Below are 17,432 nucleotides of genomic sequence, written 5' to 3'. Positions count from 1 at the left end.
ATTCAGTGATTTAATGTGAAGTTATGTTTTGGTTTTAATTTTTGGATCATGCATATTTGTTATAATTTTGTTGGATTTAATTTAAAAAAGATTAATTGATTATTTGAAGATTAGTAATTTGAATATGTTTATTTGTTTTGTTTAAGTTTAATTCGAAGTTGAATAAAGCTTGTTTGTTATTGTTGTTAAAGTAGATTCATTCATGTTCCTACTTTGTTTGGATGATCTTGAATCCGAATTTTATATAGTTTGATTTCTTGTTTACCATTTATGATTATTGCTTGAATTGTTCTCATAATCTTGTTTAAAGTTTAATATAAGAATTGTTTGTTGTAATGTTGTTAGAGTTGATGTTAAGTTCAATATTATTGAATTTAAGAATCTGAATATACTTGTTTGATTGTTGTTGTTGTTTAAATCCGAAAAATAGGTTTGTTGTTGCCAAAAATATTGTTCAATCAAATTTTGGTTGTTCTTGGTTGTTCAATTTATGTTCATATGATTTGTTGTTGAAATGTTGTTAAAATCATGTTCATGTGATATTGTTGTTATGATGTTCATCCATGTTCATATTGTTGTTTGAACATTGTTAGAAATTGATCATATTGACTATATTTTGGTTATGTTTGATTAAATGATGTGTTATAGCTGATGGGTAGTTTGGTAAATTTGTAATACGATCAGGGGTAGTTTGGTAATTTCAGTAAGGTTGGAAGGGGTAGTTTAGGAATTGTACATTTTGAAATTGTTTATTTGAAGCATGGGGGACAAAATGAAATGGGGTGGGTTGTGATATGATTATTTAATATAAAGGGGGGACAAGATTTAAATTAAAGGGGAATCTTGCATTATTTTAAATAAAGCATGGGGAACAAAATATAATGGGGTGGTGTGATATGTTTATTTAATGTAATGGGGATGAGTGGAAAGATAATGGGTTGGGTAGAGAAAGGGATTGATTTGAATTGATTTATGGGATGAGATATATATATGTGAAGTCTTGAACATGAGAAGAAATACAGACACAGAAAAAAGAGAGAAAAAAAAAAAAGGAGCTGAACATTTATTCCGAAAAAACATTCAAACTCTCAAGAAAAGAAAAACATACAAAGAGAAAATAAAAAAAAAGTTGAAAATTAGAAGAGAAAGTAGTACACACCTGATAAATATTCTGGTATACAGGTGTAGAAATTAAGGGTTGAAGATTAAATAGCCTTTCAAAAATCTGAAAATTTCCCTTGGTTTCTGTCCATTATTTTCGGCATTCCTGGATTTTATTTTGAATTTTTCAAAGCTGTCACTGGGATTTTCGTTGACTGGTTATTGCTGGTTATTGTTGCTGTTGCTGTGTTACGTATTACGTTGCTGACTTTCTTCTTCTTATATTGACAATATCAGGTACACAACTGTAATTTTGGCATTTTGTAAGCTGAAATGAAGAATGGAGTGTTAAATTTTTAATTTAGTTTAATTTAATTTTTGTATTGTATTTAGGTTATTCATGTATTATTATTCTGTAAATCACTGTCATCGGCATAACTAGGCATATTATAGCGACATATTAAATAACGCCTTTACCAGATTATTAGGAAATATATTTAAGCCTGATTATTAATTAAAACTGTTTAATAAAAAAAATAGAAGAAATAACGTAAAAATGGCGTTATTGAATCAGTTTGGCAAAAAATTAACTAAGTTCCTTATGCAGAAGGTTTTTCATCAACGATAAGTTAATCCGAATCATGTAGTTAATTTCAGTTATAACATGAATTAGTTTGCAAACAAGTATTAGGACATGATGAATTAAAACAAAGTTAGTTAATGTTAAATTGTTTAAATTTTTAGAAATATGATTTAGTACTCAAGTTTTTATTTTTATTTCTTTCAATTTTCAGTATTTGCAAATAATTAGTTTCAATAAGCTTAAGTCTTACTAATAATTTGAATTTTAATCCAACTATGGGATAATTAGTTTTTTTTTATTTTTTTACTTTCCGATAATTCCATGTTGTATCTATGATTATAATTTTATTATTTTCTGCTAATATTTGTTTTTCCCTTCTATTTAATATGTCATTTTCAAGAATGTAGATATTGATTTTATATTTATAAAAAAATTAGTAATAATAAAAAGGTAGTCATTAGGGATACTATTAAAGGAGTTCGCTAAAAATAAATAGATGTAAATAATACAAATGTATAGGATTCTCCATTCTCATTTATTTATTTAATTATTAAAAAAAATTACTTAGAATTAGGGATGGATTGTTTAGTGAATTTCACTTCCTTCCCCAAAGATGATGACGCGTTAGACTCTTTAGGCGCGATTTAATTAATTTTACCTTCTTAAACTCGGATGCGCATTTCATGCGACCCAAATCTAAATCCTAAAACATCAAATAAAATATGTTTCGTATTGTGGGTGCATTTCATGTGACACAATCCAAAGATATGTTTTAAGCGATGTTCACATTCCTAAAAAATAATAATTATAATAATAAAGCGGTAAAAAGATAAAATTTGCACATGGTTCATAATTGTATTAAAAATCAGATAAATAAGCCGAATATAACAGTTGAGCGACCGTGCTAGAACCACGGAACTCGGGAATGCCTAACACCTTCTCCCGGGTTAACAGAATTCCTTATCCGGATTTCTGGTACGCAGACTGTAATATAGAGTCATTCTTTTCCTCGATTCGGGATTAAAATTGGTGACTTGGGACACCCTAAATCTCCCAAGTGGCGACTCTGAAATAATTAAACCAATCCCGTTTCGACTGTCCTTTAATTGGAAAAAAACTCCCTACGCACCTCGCGGTGCCGGAAAAAGGAGGTGTGACAATCATTATCAAAGCATAACTTTTATTTATGTCAACAATTACATAACCATACTATCTATTACAAACAACAAAAATTAAAATATTTACATTTCTACAGATTCACTACCGATTACATGACTTGTTTCTCCTTCTAGGAGTGCAAAGTAATCAGCTACATCCAAATGCATGAAGTCTAAATTATCTTCATAAATAAAATTTGCTTCAACATTTTTCTCTGTCTTCTTCAGGGAGGCTTGATAAAGCTCAACCAGGTGCTTTGACGTACGGTAGGTACGTGACCGGTGCCCTTTTCCTCCACATCTATATCATGCATTTTCTGCATTTGGCGCTTGCACCGATTCATGCTTTTGTTCCTTCCTTTTCCACTATTGGTGGTGAAGAGGCTTCTTTGGTGCATTATTATTACCATGATTGGGGTTTCTTCCCCGACCACGGCCATGACCACGACTGGGGCCACGACCTCTTCGACGTTTAGCTTGGTGGAAGTTCGTCTCATTCACTTCAGGGAATGGACAAGAACCAATAGGTCGGCTTTCATGATTTTTCATTAATAGCCCACTATGTTGCTCTGCTATAAGAAGATGTGAGATAAGTTCAGAATACTTTTTAAATCCCATCTCTCGATATTGCTGCTGCAGGAGCATATTCGATGCATGAAAAGTGGTGAAAATTTTCTCCAACATATCATGATCAGTAATTTTATCACCACATAATTTTAATTGGGAAATAATTCTGAACATAGCAGAATTATACTCACTGATAGATTTAAAATCTTGTAGCCTTAGATGAGTCCAATCATAATGTGCCTGTGGAAGAACGACCATCTTCAGGTGGTCATATCTATCTTTCAAATTATTCCACAGTATGACTGGATCTTTAATAGTGAGATATTCCATTTTCAGGCCCTCATCAAGGTGATGGCGTAGGAATATCATTGCTTTGGCACGATCTTGGTTTGATGCCTGATTTTTATCCTTGATGGTGTCTGCCAGACCCATCGCATCAAGATGAATTTCAGCATCAAGCACCCAAGACATGTAGCTTTTGCCTGATATATCCAGGGTTACAAATTCAAGTTTAGAAAGATTTAACATTATTTAGGAAAAGAAAGTTCTTACCTCTAATACTTTCAAAGTATTTGCTCGAGATGTCAGAGTCTCGTGCTGATAACGTGTTATAAAATAAAGACTGTAAAGTAAAGATAAGTATAGAGAGAAACTGATATATTATTCGAATTCAAACTGACGTACATAATGAACTGAAATCTCTTCTATTTATAGAAAAAAAGAAGCTGCTACGCAAGCTGCTGTGTAAGCTGCTATTACAAGTTGCTGTGTAAGCTGCTACTGCAAGCTGCTGTGTAAGCTGCTACTGCAAGCTGCTACTATACCAGATATGGATAATCTTCTACTGAGAGCAATGTTTATCCATAACGGAGTACTGAATGGATAAGCTTATTGTACCCGGTATGGATAATCTTCTACCTAGGGTAATGTTTATCCATAACCGGGTACCGAAGTGATAAGCTTCTTCAGGAAGCTTATTTCCAATAGAGTACTAAATGGATAAACATATTTACGGTGGAGTCCCATATGGATAAGCTTCTTCAGGAAGATTATTTACAACAGAGCACTAAATAAACATCCATAATATAATATATTTATAACAAATATTTCTTTACGGCCAAACGGCCTTTAATGAGAAACAAAAAAAAGAAAATAAAAACTGAAGATAAATGAAAAAGGAGAAATCAGTGTAAACGTTGGCATCCACTAAACTACCAAACAAATACTTAGTTACCATATTTTCAGACAAACAGTCAGCAGCACACAGTAAAACAAAATGGAGCGAATCTAGAGAAGTTGTAAAATCTTAAGAGTAAAATAGCAAGGAGGAAAAAGAATAAAGAAAAAGAAGCCCCAACTTTTCTTTTCCAGTTTCTTCAAACTCTCTGCATCAAGATTCAGAGGACCACATCTCCATTAACATGGAACCAAAACCAGCAACTGAGTCCAAGAAATCATCTGTTTGGGTTCTTCCTTACAAGACTCAAAGTCTTCAGAGTCTTTATACAATAGGCAAAAAGTTAGGCCAAGGTCAGTTTGGAACAACCCATCTTTGTACAGAAAAATCAAGTGGCAATCTTTATGCTTGTAAGACAATACCCAAAAAGAAACTGATCTGTAAAGAAGATTATGAGGATGTTTGGAAAGAGATTCAAATAATGCATCATTTATCTGAGCACCCAAATGTGGTAAGAATAAAGGGTACTTATGAAGATGCATTATATGTGCATATAGTTATGGAGCTTTGTGCTGGTGGCGAACTTTTTGATAGGATTGTTGAGAAAGGACATTATAGTGAAAGAGAAGCTGCTAAATTGATTAAAACAATTGTTGGTGTTGTTGAGGCTTGTCATTCATTAGGTGTTATGCATAGAGATCTCAAGCCTGAGAATTTCTTGTTTCTCAGTTCTGATGAGGATGCTGCTCTCAAGGCTACTGATTTTGGCCTCTCTGTTTTCTACAAACCAGGTTTGCGTACACACTACCCTCCCCAGACCCCATTTATGGGATTACACTGGTTTTTTTCTTTTTTGTTGTTGTTGTTGTTGTAGGTTTACTTTCCTTTCCATTTATTGTCAACATTTTAGTTCCATTCCAATGTTGTATCATAACGGCCGGAGATGAGTTTAAATAGAGTAAAATGGTCAGTGAAGTTTGGAGGCGGAGCCGGGACTTGAAACTTATGGGTTCTAATTTCTAGGATAGTGATATCAGGTGTGGTTCTGAATATAATTTTTGGATATATTTAGTGGTTCTTGATACAAATAAAGGGTTTAGACTAAATTCTAGCTCCGGCCCTAGCGAGGATTCATGTAGCCGACCCCAATTTGTTTGGGACTGAGGCGTAACTGTTGTTATTGTCCTTTTATTAAAGAAGGAATTTTGCTTGTATGTGGTGACTGGATTCTGGATGAGAAGTGGATTGCCTTTAGATTTTCTAATTGAAAGATACTTAGGGTGTTTTAACATTTCGCTGTTTGTCTGTGCAGTGGGATGTTCTCTAGATTGGTGAGCGGAAAGCATGTCCTTTTTTTAAGTATTGGTATAAGAAATTTTGTTTTCTAGATTGTAAGCAATGAACGATATGGATAAATTTTGTTTACTAGATTGTAGGCAATGAACGAGATTTCACTATCATAGAACCTGGTGATTTTCACAAACATAATAAAAGAATCAGTTATGAAGTAAATGGTACCTTGATCAATGATGATTCTTGAGAAGATGTAAAACCATGCGTTTATGTTTGCAAAAGATTGAGAAACTGTGGTTCTCTCCCTTGTCTCTTTACTTTCAGGTAACACATTTGATAGAGATATACTTCTTTTCTTAGGGTAGAGAGACGACCAATTGCCACTAGTGAGTCCTCAAGTGGACAGTTACAAAGAGATTACCATTTGAGAACTACTACTTTAATTTGACCAATAAGATTTTAGTTTATTACTAATACCTTTTTAAGACTCAAGCTTGTTTCTTTAGGAAAAGAGTAATTTGAATTTATCTGGAATACAATGATAGAAGAGTAGGTATTTGGAAGTTGGTAAAGTGTTAACTTGTTAGTTTGAATCGGTATTCCCCCTTCTCATTTCTTCTGAACTTTTGAGTCTGCAGGATTTGCTTTATAACCGGCCAACTGTTGAGATCTATTGTTTTCATTATAACAGTATTTGTGTATGTGCAATCTAAGAAGTACTTTGTGTAAGCCCAAAATGGATCATAAAAGTTCTTTTTTGTTGTTGCTTTATTACTAGACTTCTTGTTAAATTCTATATAGCTCACCAAGATGGTCAATGCCAGATATACTCTATTTATGTAGTCTTCTCGAAAATGAAAATGGTAACCATGTCTTACATCTGATTATGACTTTTGTAGTTGTGAACTTCAATTTGTTCACTGGTCCTTCTAGTTTTCGATATGAGTATCTATTCAAAATGTCTCATGTCATTTTCCTTTTAGATGCAATTACGCCATTCATCCAGGTCTTACTGAAGGAAAGCTTCAGTTGACTTTACTTATTTAGTTTCTACTGCTATTTGTTTCTAGTGAGGTTCTGTTTTATTTTACTGTCTAACGCTTAGCTACCGGTTTCGTTTGCTGATATAATGTATTCAAATGTGTTGCGCTTTGTCCTACTGAAAATTGGTGATTTTTCACTTCTACGTAACTTAAGAGTAACGACCTGACCTTTTAATAGCAACAGTTTCGTTCCTTGATGATGTTATTGTGATTAGGTGAAACATTTTCGGATGTTGTTGGAAGTCCTTACTATGTTGCCCCAGAGGTTTTATGCAAGCACTATGGACATGAGTCAGATGTATGGAGTGCAGGAGTTATCTTGTACATATTACTTAGTGGTGTTCCACCTTTTTGGGCAGGTATTGAAATCTCCATGTGTGTTTAGGAGGAGATATAGTCTGTTATAAAGTTCGTCTTTCATGCTCATATTATCTTATAATTCTTATTATTGTTTTCCTGATTCCAGAAACTGATATGGGAATATTTCGTCAGATACTGCGAGGCAAACTAGATCTTGAATCTGAACCTTGGCCTGGAATTTCAGATAGTGCCAAGGATTTGATACGTAAAATTCTTGATAGGAATCCAAAAAGGAGGTTAACTGCCCATGAAGTTTTGTGTAAGTCCTTGTAGTTGTGAAAATCGAGACTTAAGAAGTTGCATATTTCAAAACTGTTGAAACAAAGTGCTTTTTACAATGACTTACATTTTTGTTTCCTGTGACTGTCAGGCCATCCATGGATTGTGGATGACACAATGGCTCCTGATAAACCTCTTGACTCTGCAGTTCTTTCACGCCTCAAGCAGTTCTCAGCAATGAACAAACTAAAGAAAATGGCTTTACGTGTAAGATCTTAAAAAGTTTGTAACCCGCTTACATGTGTTTATATAGTGAAAACTCTCCTTGCCTGGAAACAACTTTTGCAACACGGTTTTATAGTTCGAAAGGGCAGAGAGATTACTTGAGGGATAGGAGGGAGGATTCCAAGAACTTCAGTAGTAAAGAAACGGAAATCAGATGTAGATGCAGTTGAAATTAAAAAAATGCAGAAAGTAGTATAGAAGAGTAGAAATAGGGATAGAAGAAGAAAGGAAAATTGTCGGGTGGGGGGGGGGGGGTATGAAAGCCACATCCTCGCAATGGTTAATGCAGATCATACTCACATAAGATTCTTGCATCCATGTTTATCGTCATTTCTACATGATGTTATAACAAACCTTTCATAAGAACAAGGGTGCTACAACTATGAATCCTATACAAAGAAACTGAGAGCCAAGTCAAGTTTGACCATTTCCCATGTGGAGTACTGGAAGGGAAGATTATATGTTATCTAGGATTTACCTATGATACAAAATGCACAAAAGTTGATAAAAAGTTGCTGTTTTATTTTATTATTTTTGTGGTTTGGGTGTAAGGTAAAGCCCTAAAACTGAAGTAAGGCCTCATTTGTTTGCACTTAATGGAGGTCTGAATCTTAATCATTCAGATCTCAGACATTAAGTTTGTTTTTAAAGTCTTGAATCTTAATTATTCGGATCTTAATCATTAAGAATGTTTTTTTTTTTACTTCACAACCACTTAATGGGTCTGGATAGGTCTGTATGACTAAGATTTATAACAGAGACTTAATTTAATTAAGATGCTATCACATATTCATTATTAACTGCCGCCCTCACCACCGCCTACCATTATCAACTACCACCATGCCGCCACCACCACCACCATAGTCAACCACCACCATCACCACCACGCCACCATCATCCTCAATCATAGCCGCCATCATTATCGACCATCACCATCCACCATCCCCACCACTCCGACCACCATCATTCTCACCCACAATCAATACTTATACACCTCAACTACCATAACCAACCACCCCATCACCATTAACAACCACAGCCGGTACTGCCCATCATTATAACCTACCACGGCCTTCCTCAATCACAAACCACCACCCGCCATTATTAACTATTACCACCCACCACCACCATCCTCAATCATAATCGCCACCATTACTAATCACTACTAGCTACTAGCATGAACCACTATCATCAACCAAAACTACCACCAACCACTGCCTCTAGTCGGTATTCACCTGTTAGCCATCACCACCAACAATTATCATATTTTAAAAAAACTATATATTTTATTGATAGAATATTAGATTAGTTAGTATTTCATTTGAATCTTATGTTTATTATTTTTCAAGTAAAGATAAATTTTATGCATTCAAATGTTAAAATCAAACAATCTTAATTTTTAGTATTCAGATCTTAATACACATCTTAATATATTCAGATGTGTATTTAGATTCAGATGTCTTAATCTTAACACACATCTTGATATTCAGATGTGTATTTAGATTCAGACGTCTTAATCTTAAAAAAAATAAATGAGGCAACTGAGCCTACAGAAGCCTGGAAAGATTTCTTGAGGTTGTCAGCCATAACACTCTGATCAATTGAAAAAGCATTTAACTAGGCACTTAATGGTATCTAAAAAATTGAAACGATGTTTAAGACTTTGACTGGACTTTTGCCGCAGTAAACATAAGATAAGGCTCAAGCACCTTTAATGCTGCTTCTTGAAATACTAAATTGCAGAAAAACCATTAATAAAGAACCTTGAAATTGTTAACAAGTGTATTTCTTTGACATATCACAGTTATGCGAGAGTTTAAATTGTTCCCTTTCCTTTATGTAAAAGTTAAAAGCATGAAGGATTGAGACAATGAAGCTGCCTCCTTATATGTTATGTTTGGAATGAACCAGCTATTCGTTTAAATGTTGTAGGTTTTAAAAAGTTAGATGATTGCCACCAAATTTTAGAATGTGAATTCTCCTCTTTTCTTTTTTGCTTGGTAAACAAACATCATTTTAGAATGTGGATTCTCTTTGAATAAGATTCTGTATCATGCCGCAATATCAAGCCCAAAGTGACTAAAATTTTAATGCTGATGTCCCTTGAAACTGCAGAATTGATAGTTCCGATGGCTGATGATTATGGAGGGATATGTTGCTCTATATGTAGTTTTTCCAGAATGGTTAATTAGGATATCATTTTAAATACAGCGCTGTCTAAAAGTGGCAAATTTTTTGGCAGTTTTTCATGATACCAATATGTATGCCATAAGACAGTTAATTTTTTGTGCAATTATTGATTACATGTAGTTAAACTAATGTCATGTCAAAATGAGTACCTGTGAGCATAGGTTCAAGTAATCAGGTCTCCTGCATTGTCTTATCCATATTCTGTCTTTGTAATTTCTGTTCCAGAAGAATTGCAAGATAAAAATTCCATTACCAATATAGTGGCCCATTCCTTACTCCTTAGTGCAGTTGATTTGTGCTTGTTCAATCTCCTTTTTTTCCCCAATAAATGCTTTTCCTGTTTCTCTTATCTTCTTATTTCCTAAAGCATGCTTTCGTGAGAGAACATGTACTCTCTCTCTCTCTCTCTATATATATATATATATATATGTGTGTGTGTGTGTGTGTGTGTGTGTGTGTGTGTATGGTATCACAAAATATATGTCAGTTTGATTCCAATTTACCAACAGTGAAAAATGAGTGGGAAAAGCTAAATAGGGAAAGGAGCGAACAATTGATCCTCTTGCAATTTTATCAGAAGTAACTGAATTTTTAACAGATGCCGGCATCACACTACTTAGTTATATATTCTTCCACTGGAATCTAAGTCCTGCTTGTGGCGATTTGTATTCGAAATCCTGGCAAAAAGCTTTTTTTTCTTGAGAAAGAGAAATGTGCATAGAAACCATAGATTTTTCTCATAATCGTGCTGAAAGTATCCTATTCCCCTTTCAGTTAATGTGTTGCTGATGACATTTGAAGTGAAAATCTGTTATGAAATAACCAGGATAATTTGAACTCAATGAGCATCCTAATTTTCGCTGACATCATTGTTGAATGGAGGCTTTTCTTTCTGGATGGAAGTTATAACTAAAATTGTGGTGCTTGCTATCTATATGATATTTGTATTGACAAGTCCAGTCACTATGAATTCCTATTCAATATTCAGTGTCTTATTATGTTATATCTTTGATTCTTGCTTTACTCATTCTCTTGTTATTTGTAGGTGATTGCCGAGAGGCTTTCAGAAGAAGAAATCGGTGGTCTCAAGGAGCTATTCAAAATGTTAGACACAGACAATAGTGGAACAATAACCTTTGAGGAATTAAAAGAGGGTTTGAGGCGAGTGGGTTCTGAATTGATGGAGTCTGAGATCAAGGATCTTATGGATGCGGTAAGAATTCTCCTCACCATGTTTTTGTGTCTTCGAGATATCTCCACCTAGTCCTCTAACCACACACTCGTGTTTATGCTCTTATGCAGTATAATTTTTCCGCTCATTTGACTACATGGTTCCAACCATATTTTATCTGACAGGCAGACATTGACAACAATGGAACAATAGACTATGGGGAATTTATTGCTGCTACTGTTCATTTGAACAAATTGGAAAGGGAAGAGAATCTGTTATCAGCCTTCTCTTATTTTGACAAAGATGGTAGTGGATACATAACTATCGAAGAACTTCAGCAAGCCTGCAAAGAATTTGGTCTTAGCGAGCTGAATCTTGATGAAATTATCAAAGATATTGATCAAGATAATGTAAGTTCTATCCTCTTCTGTTTTTATGTCATGCACATATATAAGGAGTAAAGGTGAATTGAGTTACATAATGTCCACTAACGTATTAAAAGACATCCAAAGGGGTTTATAAAGATCGTGCGCCGCTCTACCCATCGCCTTAAGGGTTGGATGCTCATAATTTTTTGTGTGATATCAGAGCCAACTTTAGCAAGCTCATTCGCATACCAATAAATACACATTAAAGTCTGTGCGAGAACCTCGCACTCGGATAGGTGTTGAGTTATATAGTGGCCAACACGGTCATCCGAAAGAGTATATGAAGGTTTTGATTCACTTCATTGATTGCCTTATGGTTTTTAGTTGAACACTCGATTCTTCCCGTCATAAGTTAGCTTACCATAGAAACACTTGGATCAAAGAACAGATAAATTGACCATGTTGTGACTTAGACTTGAGGAGTTGCTTTTTGCTTTTTCCTCTCACTTTTTAGCTAACTAAAAGAAGGAACATAATTTGTGCAAAATATGCTGAAAAAGATTGTCAATGGACAAAAGCAAGTGATACCAAGTACTATTACAGACACCCTCCCACCGCAAAAAGGAAGTAGAAGTTTTTTTCTTTGACTGCTATATTGTTTCTCTCGAAAAGCCATCTGTTCAAACATAAGAACTAAAAGCCCATTCATGACCTACCCCTGTCCCGTCTTGGCATCTTCATCATGTTAGGCAGTGCATACGAAGGATTTCATGACCATTACCTTAACTTCCATGTATAAGCATTTCAATGGACCCCTAGCATCTTAGGAAGGATAATTACTTATCTTATCAAACAGTGCCAACTAGCTTCCATTTAGATTAGAATTTCCTGTTGTTTGCTTACTGGGCCCTAGCTCTCCAGATATGCACACAATATCAAGCACACACGTAAAGCCGAAAAACATTATAACAGCTCTTAATTCTCGGACCTCCGACAGACAGAATCTCCATGCATGCCTTCTGAGTTGAGAATGTCAGTGACTGTTCCTCTACCCCTATCTCCCCAACCCTCATTCTACTAGATGCATCATATAATTGAAGGCTGTAAATCGTGAAATCTGGTGATGTTTTATTTCTGCTCTGAGCTATTCTATGATTTTGAAAGAAACCATTCAGCGAGTCTTATTTCGTACTGCATTTACCAATGGTGAAGACGAGTTTACTGATTTAAACTGTGTATAGTAACATAAGAATCTGCTTGTATCAATCCGAGCAATTTCTTTTTAAGTTGTTTAATGTTGTGCAGCTAAATAGAGCTGTAATTTTCTCACTCTCTTGTGAAGGTTTAGTTATTTGTTTGAGTTCCTATCAGCACACGGACTTCAGTTCACTTATCAACTTCCCAATACTAATTCCATTTGTGTGCAACTTGTGCTTTGTTTTTCTGTCTAGTATACTGATGTTGATTCTTAATGTCCGTTCTTGCGTTTTTCGCACTAAAAAAGAACTTTCAATTTGCAGGATGGGCAGATAGACTATAAGGAATTTTCTGCAATGATGAGGAAAGGCACAGGTGGAGGCGTTGGAAGAAGGACCATAAGAAACAATTTGAATTTAGGAGAAGCACTAGGACTCGTACAGAGTGAAGAAAACTTATGAACCACCAATTAATCAGAACAAGTTCCTGAGTGATCTTTCTAATTTCCTTTTGACATGAAGGTCCAACTATAGACATTTATTTACTACTAGAAGTGTCAGGTTTCTTTGTATTAAACTTGATCCCTTCCCCTGCTTTTATTGATGGCTGGTTTTTTAACCTCTATTTGTCCAAGGTTAAGAACTTTAGACTTTTGACACCAGTAACAAAGAGCAATTTCTTGAAGATGTTAGCCTAGTTATTTTTGAACATCTGCTACATTGTGAACCTATTCGATTATAGTACTAGAAGGGGATTCTTGGAGCAACAATAAAGTTGTCTGTGGGATTGCATCAGGATAGGTTGCCTACATCACACCCCCTTGGAGTACGGCTCTTCCTCGGACCTTGAGTGAATGCAGGATGCTTCGTGCACCGGGCTACCCCATTCAATTATAGTACTTCTAACGAAATTCATCCCTCGAGAAAAGAGAATAGTATCAACCATCTTATTCATCACCATGTATGTAGCAGTATATAGCCTGTTTAGCATTTGAATGCATGGAATTCCTATTCAAGATCAAATGCCATTTGCCCTTTTTATGGCACATCAACTGACTTTAGTGTAAAAACACCTTATTATGAAGGAGAATATAATACCGCAGTACAGGAGACACTGTTGAGTTAATATGAAACGGAGGGAGTACATAAAATGAGCATGTACGAACGTACGCCTGTACTAAAATATTCAGTTGAGTAATATTGTACACGCCAAAAATACTTGTGATGTATATGGTAAAATTTCCATGGAAAGGATTTCATTGGTCGCAGCCAACTGGATTCCCAGCAAATGGATATGTAGTAGCTCAAAGCTTACTATTGACAGCCAAATACTTGGTATGACGACCGCGTGCAACTATCTTCCCCGTCTCTTTCTTCCTCAACTCAACACTGACAACACCGATTGTCTTCCCAACACGTAATACTTTGGCTTCAACTTCGATTTCCTCCTGATTATGTAAGATAAGACAACAGTTGAATGAGGATATTGCATTTTTAAATTAGCCAATATTGACTCGCACGATTCAGAAAATACAGCTCCTAAAATGGAATAATATATATGTGAAAAAGCATATCACCAACTACTACTAAATTTGGCTATAACAAGTTATATTAGAATTTTTAGCAAGTAAAACAAACAAAAATTGGCAGGTCTTTAACCACTCAACATTTAAAAGAAAAAAATAGAAGGAAGAGAATCAGCAAGCACATTAATACGCTTCACTTCTAGTTAAACTTTTACCAATAAAAAGAGGAAACAAATTAGATAACAGTAGAATCTCATGCTGGACACGGTGCATGGTTCAAGATTTGAGAAACACTGGGCTGGTACATGACTGAAGAAGGTGATAACATTTGGTAACAAGAAAGTCTAAATATGCAGGTGTAGATATCTGCATGCTAAATTAGGCGCAAAACTGCTCTTCTGTTTCCGTTATCTTCCTTGCTAGATACAGTTGGGAGAGGCATGGCAGGGCAACCCGGCGCACTAAGCTCCCGCTATGCGCGGGGTCCGGAGAAGGGCCGGACTACAAGGGTCTATTGTAGCAGCCTTAACCTGCATTTCTGCAAGAGATGGTTTCCATGACTCCAACCCGTGACCTACTTGACATATGACAACAACTTTACCAGTTACACCAAGGCTCCCCTTCCAGTTGGGAGAACGATTAAAATTTAAAATTACAAGAAACAAAGTCTTAGCGGGTGAAAGTCCTTTGCTTGGTGCAATTTTTTGCTGCTACAAGAACCAAAGTACCTCCTATTTCAACGAAGTATTTTGACTACCCATCACAAATGATAAGTTTTGCTCACATGTACTTATGTTGCAACTAATAGCACTAAGGTTAAGTGCTTTAAGTTGCTAGACTATTACTTCCTCAAATTGTAAATTAGATGCCAATATTACAGGATTTATCTATATATTGTCCAAGTGCAAAGAGAGGGACATTTTATTCTAATTCCTTATTCTTTGCCACCATAAGGTTCTTCGCTTGGAGTTAGCATTAACATTCTACAAGAAGATTAAAGCTGAAGCTTCTCAATCAAGACAGTCGAATTGTTAAACTGACTATTGCTTAAGTCCATGCTATTGCACCAACTTCTTTTTTTTTCCTGGTTGGATCTTAAATTCCAAAATCAACGCTGTTCATGTTTATCCTGTAGAAGTAAAAACATGTACGTGTATCCCAATATTGCATTGCTAGAGGCTGGTGAATGAGGCATTTCCAAGATTACCTGCATACTTAAGAAGGCCTATGTTCCTCTGACGTCCCATAGTAGAATTTATGAACTAAAGTTTGTGAATTTCTAAAACCAGAACACTTTTTCAAACTGTCCTCTAAACTGGCCTTCATACAGAATTCAGGTTAACTAGATTCCCCCTCATAGCGACGTAAATACTTAATGAATGTTCCAGAAGCTATGCAAATAAAACTGCATGGCTTATCAAAGACTACCACCATGAAATAAGGGCCTTAAATCCATCAGATCAACAATATAATGCTGTCTAAAAGTTTATCCTTCTTATGATTTCTTGAGAGCCTCTTATTTGGTGCAAAATCCTACTCATTTTCCTGTAAAGCTCTCCATTTAGTAGTTAGCTTTTCTTCTCTTTCCACTCTACTAAATTCCTGACAGCATACGAGCGGAATGCTTGACAGGGAGAGCGTTTAGGAAAACCTATTATTATGCAAAAAGCTAATATCTTCCAACATCCTAGTACATTCGTGCGGTAAAGATGAAACACAACATCGAACCTAATCGCAAAGCAAATCAATAAAAGTACCATAAATACATGACCAGAAGGAATAAAAGAGTCACACCCAAGGGTGTGGCCTAATGGTCAATGAAGTGGGAAGAGAACTATGATCCCAGTGAGGCATTGGGTGATTTCTTCCCATCTAACTAAGCTTTGGTGGGCAGAGTTATCCGATACCTATGTTGGTGGGTAGTAGCCAGCCTAGACAGCACCATCATTACGAAAAGAAAAAAAGAGAGCCAAACTCACAACCCAAATTTACTTTAACCACAAATATGCAATCCCAAACTAGCTGGGGGTCCGCTAGATAAATCCTCATTCCAGTACTCAATAATTCAGTATTTGTACAAAAAATCTAACAAATTTCAATCTGAAAAACAAGAAAGAGGACAACTTACCCCAACAAAAGCAGCATCCAAGTAGGACACGTTGATCTCAACGGAGACACCAGTAAAGGGTGCACCTACTGTATGAATAACAGCCGAACCCAAAATATCCACAAGCGTCGCCGTGGCTCCTCCATGTAGAAAATTACCCGCATTCTGGAAAATCCCAATTAATTAAACAACAGCAACAAATGAAATGGTTGGTAAGTACAAATCAGAAGATGAATGAAGCACTTAATTACCACTAGACGAGGAGGGACTTGGAAAGAGTAGAGAATACGGCCTGGTTCAACGAGGTCAACTTTTATGCCATATGAGACAAAAGCTTCAAGGAATCTTGAAGGCATGGAATCTACTGTGGATTCATTGTTCCCTCCTTCTTTCTCCAAGAATTTCTTCACTAACTCTATATCCATTTGTTTCATTTTTTTATCCCGATTACTGCTCCTCTTCAGCAGATCGACCCAGTTGAATTCAAGTTCCTAAATCCTAAAAGTTCGACTGCTATTAAATAATCAAAGGGACCCAATTGAATTGAATGTAAGCCTCATTTATTTTAAGGTTTTGTTACGTGAATTCCACAAATAAGCAAACGTGTTTTACATTTCTTCATAAGTTATTATCTTACTTTTTCTTTTTTCTTCTTGAACTTAAAACCCTGCAATGCTGATAATTTGACAAAATATTAATTTTATAAAATTATGATAGATTATATTATTTTAATAAATATTATTTGTTATTTAAAATTTTAATACAGTATGCAAAAATATATCAAAATTTATACAAAATAAAAGAATACACATCATATAGTAATCAAATAAATTATTTGTTCCTTATTTATTCTTTATTAAATTAGTGAGTACTTAATATTATACATTTACTATTGTGACTTTTTATTAACTTGTCAATTGACTCAATATTTTGATACTACTTTTCTTCTAATATAGCATATATATAAATTTTTTTATTATGAGAATATTCTTTTTTTTTTTAAATTTGTGTTTTACTGTTCAAAATCTTCAATAGTCTAAATTTATCAATAATCTTTTTGAGTGTTATTTATTTATTTTTAATTTTTTT

General features: G+C 35.0%; 2 protein-coding genes across 2 annotated transcripts; one reads left to right on the top strand and one right to left on the bottom strand.

Annotated features, from left to right (window-relative positions):
* Positions 1-4,643: 4,643 nt before the first annotated feature.
* LOC107766827 (calcium-dependent protein kinase SK5) lies at positions 4,644-13,700 on the top strand. Its single transcript, XM_016585701.2, has 7 exons — positions 4,644-5,376; positions 7,137-7,280; positions 7,388-7,540; positions 7,652-7,767; positions 11,021-11,188; positions 11,332-11,556; positions 13,035-13,700. Exons 1-7 carry the CDS (start codon positions 4,830-4,832, stop codon positions 13,170-13,172), a joined length of 1,491 nt encoding a protein of 496 aa, XP_016441187.1. The 5' UTR covers positions 4,644-4,829; the 3' UTR covers positions 13,173-13,700.
* Positions 13,701-13,805: 105 nt separating this feature from the next.
* LOC107766829 (uncharacterized) lies at positions 13,806-16,890 on the bottom strand. The gene is made up of 3 exons (XM_016585702.2): positions 16,595-16,890; positions 16,365-16,508; positions 13,806-14,158 (listed from the first exon to the last, which is right to left on the bottom strand). Exons 1-3 carry the CDS (start codon positions 16,775-16,777, stop codon positions 14,015-14,017), a joined length of 471 nt encoding a protein of 156 aa, XP_016441188.1. The 5' UTR covers positions 16,778-16,890; the 3' UTR covers positions 13,806-14,014.
* Positions 16,891-17,432: the final 542 nt, after the last annotated feature.

This window comes from Nicotiana tabacum, chromosome 11 (assembly GCF_000715075.1).
Source record: "Nicotiana tabacum cultivar K326 chromosome 11, ASM71507v2, whole genome shotgun sequence".
In the NCBI taxonomy this organism is placed as follows: Eukaryota; Viridiplantae; Streptophyta; class Magnoliopsida; order Solanales; family Solanaceae; genus Nicotiana; species Nicotiana tabacum.
The sequence above is the reverse complement of the archived record's forward strand: the minus strand, read 5'-3'. Positions and strand labels throughout refer to the sequence as shown.